Source organism: Daktulosphaira vitifoliae, unplaced genomic scaffold (assembly GCF_025091365.1).
Source record: "Daktulosphaira vitifoliae isolate Bord-2020 unplaced genomic scaffold, ASM2509136v1 Scaffold_6, whole genome shotgun sequence".
In the NCBI taxonomy this organism is placed as follows: domain Eukaryota; kingdom Metazoa; phylum Arthropoda; class Insecta; order Hemiptera; family Phylloxeridae; genus Daktulosphaira; species Daktulosphaira vitifoliae.
In genome coordinates this window covers 40,939-49,951 of record NW_026099577.1, presented here as the reverse complement: position 1 = coordinate 49,951, position 9,013 = coordinate 40,939, and the positions used below count along the sequence as shown (strand labels likewise).

At 25.1% G+C, this 9,013-nt stretch overlaps 1 protein-coding gene across 1 annotated transcript; it reads right to left on the bottom strand.

Moving 5' to 3' along the window:
• Positions 1-2,245: 2,245 nt before the first annotated feature.
• Positions 2,246-3,178, bottom strand: LOC126908775 (uncharacterized). Its single transcript, XM_050691046.1, has 2 exons — positions 2,885-3,178; positions 2,246-2,589 (listed from the first exon to the last, which is right to left on the bottom strand). Exons 1-2 carry the CDS (start codon positions 3,081-3,083, stop codon positions 2,246-2,248), a joined length of 543 nt encoding a protein of 180 aa, XP_050547003.1. The 5' UTR covers positions 3,084-3,178.
• Positions 3,179-9,013: the final 5,835 nt, after the last annotated feature.

Sequence of the window (9,013 nt, the reverse complement as noted above, 5' to 3'; positions counted from 1 at the left end):
CACCACAGCGGTACAGGTTTTTCTTCCCTCGGCAAATAGCTCATTGCTTAAAGCTGCTTTTTTGGACTCAAAACTTGTCGTCGGTAAACAAGATAAATTATACTCGTCTAGATCATTTGAAATAAGAAAGATGAGGAGGGGATTACTTTGTTTTACAATCTTTCCAAGTCAGGTTCTTTCTAGTGCTTTTTATTTTTATCCGCAATCATTTACAGTATACTAAATCAGTAATTCAAATACATTTCATGCTAAAACTAATGCAATACTACTTTTTTGGAGTTTAATTTTGACAACTCGTCTTTAAAAATCATCCGATAAAGTTTCCGAATAATTACTTTAAATGACTCTGTATATCACTTTTATGTTTATTTATATCTATCAGATTAGATTTGTAGTAATTCTATAAAAGTTTTTTGGCTAAATAGTATTAAACACAAGTTGATTACTCTTTAAATCGGTGTTCTTTTAAATGTCATTTTGTAGCTGTAATGAATATTTCTCTCGGACAACCAAGTTAACTGNTGTAATGAATATTTCTTTCGGACAACCAAGTTAACTATTCGAGAAATGAAAATTCGTTAATATTAAAAATTCCAACCAATCATTTCACTTTATTTAACGTTGATATAGGATATTATTCTCCATAAGTGCTATACTATGTTGAAGCGCATTGAAAATGGTTGTTTTCTATTTTACAAAAGGGATATAGGAACAACCCTGTCACGTATTGGACGTTTTAATGGAAATTTCGTGTGTGCTTGTGTGCACGGTTTGTATATATATATATACTGTTCCAATAGTGATATTATCGCATAACTCAACATATGATAAGGGCGTGCTGTATTGATCAAACTACACGTCACGCAAAGACATGTTATTGTACTTCACTATTCAACTCGTCTACTTGTCTTAGACAAATTAGTGTGATGGAATTAACAATTACTATTGAACATTCCATATAATATACTCGGTCTCAAATTTACCTCACACAGGTTTGCCTTAATCTAACGATGAGTACTCGCTATTCGAATACTTCAGCAAACATTGTTGATTGGCTACAGAACTGTTGTTTATGGCATTTAGTTTATCATTTTAGCGTACGAATACCAATAAAAATAAATGTCAGACGAGGTAAATAAATAATACTCGTTTAATTTTACGAAAAAAAAAACTAATGCTTTAACATTTATTGGTTAGAGCATGAAATAGCTGACGCTCATTCGCGTTGAACGTATTTCAATATATAATTTTTCTCGTAAACCTTTTTGATACAAGAAAAAGCAATATACTAACTTTTCTTTCAGGATCATAGTTGAAGGGAAGAAATCCTCCGACTGAAAATTCTAAGTTACACAACGAATTTGCCCCTAAGGACCTGTTATAAGGAAATAAAGATACTAGCGGAAACCTCATTTAATCGCCTCTAAACGATTTTGCGATTTTCGACTGGACCCATGTGGCCGTGGTAAACTGCTTCCTCTCTGTTTTTATTATCGTAACATACAACATATCTATTTGTATATATATATATATATATATGAATTTAATGCTATTTGTGGTTACCCTGAAAATATTAAAGCAAGAAGAGATAAACAATTTTAAAAAGAATCGTTTTACTTAAAAAATTACATTTATTAGAGATAAAAGTGTTTGCAACAATCATACAAGGAAAAGATATACAGTTTTTTACTTTCCACTGTTGACAGGCAAGAAAATTTATCAGTTTCCATCTTTGAAAGCATTTGCGATCTAGGAAAAACGGAATTACTGACTCCTGTTAAATTTTGTTAAAAACCTAAATATTTTTATCTCAGTTTTTATTCTCTTTGTTACAATGGTGAAATAAAGGAATGTCGTTCGAATGCACTTGTCAATGTTTGTGAATCGATTGTATTTTCCGTGATAAATACGATGTCTCACGGTTTTAGAAATCATTTTTATTTTGGTGATATTTTCTNAAATACCATGTCTCACGGTTTTAGAAATCATTTTTATTTTGGTTCAGTATCAATTTATTTTTATGCGAAACAAATCACACCAATAATCTATACAACGAAAATACTACTGGCAACAAAAAACTATTGTAAAATATTTTCGTCTGCTATTTATTTGAATAATATATCTATTATATAATATTGTAATATGACAAGTTTTTTCATCTCATCGGCAAAGTAATGTCCATGATTTTATATTAATGTATAAAGTAAAATTTACAATTCAATCAAGATGCAAATTTAGTTTAAATTCATTCAATATCATTTATTTTTGGCAGTGCGTTTTTAGAAGGCATTCTACTATATGATTTATTAGTTAATTGCTGTGCAACCGTCAAGTCTGTTTTAGCCGATCTCATCATGGCAGAGAGTATGTCTGCTTTCTTCTTGGTATCCATTAACCTTTGATCGTATTCTATGTATTGAAGTCGAGCACTGTGCAACATAGATGCAGAGTAAGACACATCTTCTTGAGCTGTTTGTAATCTCGTACTTGCTACCATAACATCCATTGTAGCTGTTTGCATAGCTTGGTCCGCATAACTTGCTTCAATTTCCATCAGTTTTACATCTTCTTTAGCTTGTTTACATTTTTCTACAACAGAAATGAATAAGTTAATTCTTAAATGTATTTTTTTGTTCTAGGAAAAAAGTAACCTTCTGTAATTAACATACTAACAGAAATTATTGACTCTGGTGTGTATTATTACAAAACTTAATGGCGGTTCGTTAATTTTTTTCTTTTACAATATTATTCAATTACTTTTAAAGAATAACTTAAAATTAACTTAATTTTAAATAAGAAAATTTTAATGCCTATATTTGATTAGATAATAGAACATTAATTCTATTTTGAAATGAACTTAATGAAATAAACCAGTTTCAATTACCTTGAGCGTTGTAATATTCTACTAAAGTAAATTGTAAAAAATCTTGATTTTCCATTGAAGTTGTCAGGGACATGTTTTTAGATGAACGGAAAAGAGCCAAAATGCGATTGCAGTATTCATCATAGGAATCTCCTAATGAACTTGTACACGATAATACACAATAAATAATTCCGAAGGATAGTAATCGAAATACATCCATTTTTTCTATAATAAAACTAATAATGTGGTGCAGTAACTATATCATGTATGATGTTTTATTATATCTCGAAATATATTATACAGGTTACCAAGAGGAAAATTAACGAGTTGTTTAGCCAATTTCTGAACAATTAATTTAGCAGTTGTATATTTTATTAAATATTTAAATTATTAGACTTGTTTTATGTATGCATTAAATTTAATATAGTGAAGATAAGTTTAAAACTTTTATGAAATACTTTAAACTGAATTTTAAGGATTCATTAAAAAGTATAAATTTATAAATTACAATTTAAAATACTTTCTCAGTTTCGTATTGAAACTAATACAAATTCCAGTATGTATTTTTGTTTTCATAATAGTTGGCCATATTATGCGTCGCACATCACTTCAAACCTTAATTTTTTGTACAACATTACATAATTTATATTTAATACCGAATCTTCATTTTAAAATTGCAATGTACTATTATTTAACAATTTTATATTTAAAAAATAATCAGTATAATAGAATAAAGTAAAAATTCACAAAAAGAGTACTTAAGTGTAATCACTTGAACTTTTACTACATATTAAATTACACTAATTTTTTAACTTGAATTTTACCAACTTTAAAAAAAATATATAAAAAAAGTTCTACAAAACATAATTACTAGTAGTTATGTATAATATATCATAAATAAGTTTCAAATACATCGTAAAAATATAATTTATTAAGTTTTATTTATGTATGTATTAAAAATGGAGCTATACGTATTTAACTAAAATTAATATCAATTTTTTTGTATTCTTTAGAAACAATGCATGCAAAAATGAAATGACGAAAGAATAGAAGAAAGGTGAGTATCACTTAATTAAAAAAAATTTAATTAAATAAAATAACAAAACAATTAATTTTTTTAAAGTGATTTTTTAGTCAATCTCATGACTGTGTTTATTGTTTTTAGTATAAGGCTCAAACTTGACATTTTTGTATAATCGAACACCTGTATTCTAATATAAAACATACTTTTTATCCCAGCTTAGTTTTACTTCTTCACACTAATTTTTCTTTCATTATTTACTTCGGTAAACTTTCTTAGCTTAATATTAATAGAAATAGGTTAAGTATAATCATTAATATTCCCATTGTCGAAATATTTCTTCGTTTTATACTTCTCTGAAGTTTATCTTTTATTTACCACACCACTGTTGACAATTAATTTATAATAAGTTTAAAAAAGGTTTTGCTTTTCTTAAAGTTCAGATGTTATATTGATACGTAATTGAGGAAATTATATAGTTTATTATGTTTAATAACTAGTTTATTATATTATATTCATAGAAACAAATTAACTAGTTTCAACCCTTATCATTCTATTGATTAGAGCGAAAAAATACAATCAACAAATTCTGTATATTACAAAGACTTTTAGATCTTGTAATTTGTCCGTCCACATTATTTATTTTTTACTACTTTGTCCTACTACTTGTTCGAACTTTTGGTGTTCTTTGGAAACGTTGTGATCGTAAATTTTGTTATTTATGTTTATTCTATCAACTTGCTTTTGTTTATTACTACCACGGAAAGTTTTTAAAGTTTCCGATACGTGCTGGCTCAGATAGCATCCTAAGTAAACTATAAAACGATACGTAAGACTTTTTCTTTTTTTAAAAGTGTATGATAGTAAAAAATATTGCATACATTAAAATAAATAAATATCACGATAAAGAAGTATTTAAGTAAATCTGAGGTTTTATTTTACGTGAAACTATTTTTAAGTTGTAAAACTAAATATTTTAAGACTATACAAAGTGTAAGAATCGTTTTAAGAAGATTAATTTATATTCCAGTGTTTTGCACCAATTAAATTAATGTTACAAAAATAATTAAACCAAGTTTTCCAATCTTTAAATCTTCATCTAAAGTTTTCTGCGTTAATAATTCCTACAAATAGTAACAATAATAAAAGTGAAAACCGAGTGTCAGTAAGATACTACTTAAGTTTTAATTTTTGGATTATATATTAATTAAGATTAAATCAGACTTAAAAATTTATTCTTCCGTTAAATATTATATTTCAGAAATTGAGTTGTATGATAAATCTTCTTTTTTTAGCTTATGCCGTTTATTATAAGCACATGCTATCTTTGAGAAAGTCACAGAAGAGATCTCTGATCCTAACAAACTTTTGTAGGATGGGTAATCTTCAGTAGAAACGAAAAAATTTAATTATTATTTAGACATTTTTTTATTCGAGATCAACGTTTAAACTAGTGTGTAAACATTGAGAGTACTACCATTTATTTGATATAGCCAAACTATACATCTGATATAATAACCAATTCAAAAAATATATATCGTTTAAAAAATTTTGTTAGTTATTTTTTTTGTTTGCAAGAATAATTTATACGATGATAATACGATTTGCAAATGATTTAAGTTAAAAGCATTTTTAAAGTTTAATTTATTAAGAGTTATACACAATATCATCATTTATTTAAATTTTGTCTTGGTTTTTAATGAAGTGTTTTTTTAAGCTATATATTTGGACAGTAAATCAGAGGGGCTAAAATATGTACAATTTAATTCATGTGTAAATTAAAAGTCCACTATGAGACTTAATTTAAATCCTTTATTGACCCAAATTAAGTTTGATATGTATACATTATACTTTCGAAAAAAAGTACTCAGTATTTTTTATACTATAGCATTTATGAATTTTTTAACTGTTGTAGTAATAACCTTAACAATTCAATTTACCATTTGTTTACTGGGTATCTAATAATTCATTGAAAATTATGTGTATAAATCGAACAAATATGTTCTTAACATTTTTAAGAGTATTCTCTTGCAGTAAAATATAAGAAATCAATCAGGAAATATAGTTAATAAGATCATTTAATTCTTGTGAGTTTATTTAAAAATTATTTTTACTAAACAGAATTTTACTTTAACCACATTTCATTATGGATTTTTTAGAAGAATATATTCTCAAAAAAGTTAACATGTATTATGTTTTAATTATTCATGATGTTCATTATTTTGTATCCGTGGTTTTAATTACTCTTTGATTATTTATGTTTGTTGTACTTAACTTAGCTGCTAATATGATTAACATGATGTAAATTAGAAAGCCAACTTTTAATATTTTATATATAATTCAAATTCTTTGTCTTCACCAGTATATTTAGTTTTTAATTTAAAATTATATCACTTAATGAATATTCAATTTGGCCTAAATATTATTATCTAATATATTGAAATACTTATTTTATATCTATCTATTATAACATAAATTAGTTTAAATTTATTCGAAAATATGAGGACTAAATTTTTTTATATTTAAATTGAATTCTTTGATTATTTACAAGAGTAGGTATAAAAAATTAAAAGACCCTGTTTTTATTAAAAGATCTGAAATAATGTACGGTATTGTTAAGTCATGTCATGTATAACATAACCTTAATTTGATTTATAGTATTAAAACGTATTGCCTAAAAAAGTAACGTTGAAAATATACGACATTGATACGTTTCCTGCATACTACACAGTTTTATTTCAAACAGAGGTCTTAAAAAACATCTAATTGCAATCAATTCTGATTCATTGTTTATAAAAGTTAAATGTAAATGGTATATAAACATTAGTTCATCAATACAATTCTAAATTGATTTTCACTTAAATTAATCAACTTATACGATGAAAGTTTATTGAAAAAATTAATTATATAAATATAATGTGTTCAAATTTTTTTTTTTATAATTATAGAAAACCAAGTAAAATAAATAGAATATCAAAAAATAGTATTGATAAAATACAATACTTTGATGACTTAGTTGTCAGACTGTTAATTTCTTAAAGAGGTAATTAAAAAAAAATATATAACTGACTACTTTTATAATAAAAATGTTGGTTTAAGAAATATCTTATCGAGCAGCAATGTATCAATTGAATTCATTTTTCACCAAATTAAAATCTATCAATGTTGTCAAATTTTATTTTATTATATTTATAAATTAAATATCAATGATAAAAATTTGATTTTAAAAATATATAATCTATTTTCTAAAAAGTCTATTAAAAAAAATGAATTTTTATCTTATCAAGTTTGTGACTTTTGGTTCCATTGGTAAAGCAATCACGTAAAAAATAAAAATAAAAATACAACATAAAAAAAGTCAATATAGCTCAACCAATCTACCCAAAGCTTTCAAAATAATTCCAACGCGTGACTGCATCTATCAGAAAGTTATATTAACTGGGATTTCATTTGTCGAAAACCGCGAAAATGTTGATTAGCTGATATTGCGAAGCCTAAAGAATGATCTCTTTCCTTATTGCTTTTTCTATGTTTCAAAGATAATATAAAAACATATTGAAAAAATTATTAAATTAAATTAAAGTAGAGTTCATCAATAATTCTCTAAAAGATAATCAACTGTATCGTCTGTTCAATAAGAATGACACACTTCTAATTTCTAACAGCAGAACGAGCTTATGTTAAAACGTAGCATTTATATTCAAACCCATGTTACAGTATTAAATTAAACACGAATTTCTGTAATCTCATAAAGGCTTGAGATATCATTGTACTTCATTATATTCTGAAACAGAGCTTATAAAAGAGATTACATGGAAGTTTGTAAAAACCTAATGCTAATTAAAATATCACTCAAAAACCTTTTTATCTATTTTAATAATACCATGAGATAAAATAGGAAATTATTTTTATATGAAAATTATGGGATAATAAGTTATGAAGTTCATTAGTTACCTATAAAGCATTTTAAATTTATTATTGTTAAATAGAATACATACTCGCATATAATAATAAAATTAAAAAAAATGTATCGGTACACTTGAAAAATGTCATATTATTAGTAAATTTTTTTGCATCTTTATACAGAACTTTAAAGAAGACAATTTTTCCACATTAAACTAATGCAGTCAATTAATAGATGATTTTTTAGAAGAGTGAGTATTTTTACTAAAATAACAAGATTAATGCATTAATTATAATTTTACTGTAAATATTTCTTTCATTTCAATATTTTACCACAGATAACTCATAAATTTTACATGACATGTTATTAGAAAATTAAATTTTTAGTAATAATATCATAAAAACCTTTAAGAGGGAAATTATAGAAATATATTCTGAAAAAATTAATTTCATGTTTATTCTGTAAATATTAATGAGTTATTTTCTAGTATATATAATCAAACGATGTATTAAGTCTTGATATATTTAAGTTAATTTTTTACATTCGTTTTCCAGTTTCCAGAAAATTCTTTACTTCTTTATATTTTAAACCATCATAATTTGATTGGTATTCAGTCCATCCATTCATCTTAAAATATTTTAGTTCTGCGTTTTTATTTTGGTCAATTGGTTCTTTAACAATTATTGATTTTATAATTGGATAATGTGATTCATAGGGATTAGTATAAGATCTCTGAGAAGTGGTCGACATATGCTTCATCGTAGTAATTATACGCTCACGTTCTTTATAAGATATTTCAAGTAACTTTTCATCCTTTAGTTTAAAAGTACAATATCTAAAATTAAACCGATTTTATATTACTTTATACGCGTATACGTGATTTTATAATCCTTAATGCTGAAATATCCGTAAAGCAAATAATTAAAATCCTTTTTACACTTAAGCTGCTATAATTTTATTGAAATCTCCTTAATCAAAAAAGAAAAAATACCACTATGAAGCTATATATCATTGGTTATTTATACGGGTACTCAAATACTATACTTAAAGAGCAAATATCATTCTTTATATCGAAATAGCACTGCAAATAAGTATTGGAGTAAAAATTTAAGAATAACTTGAAACATTGTGTTACCATCATTTTTTTGAGTGCTTATTTCAAGTTTTATGTAAAATATAATCTATTATATTTAGGATTAAAATTAAGGAAATTTTTTTTAAGTTA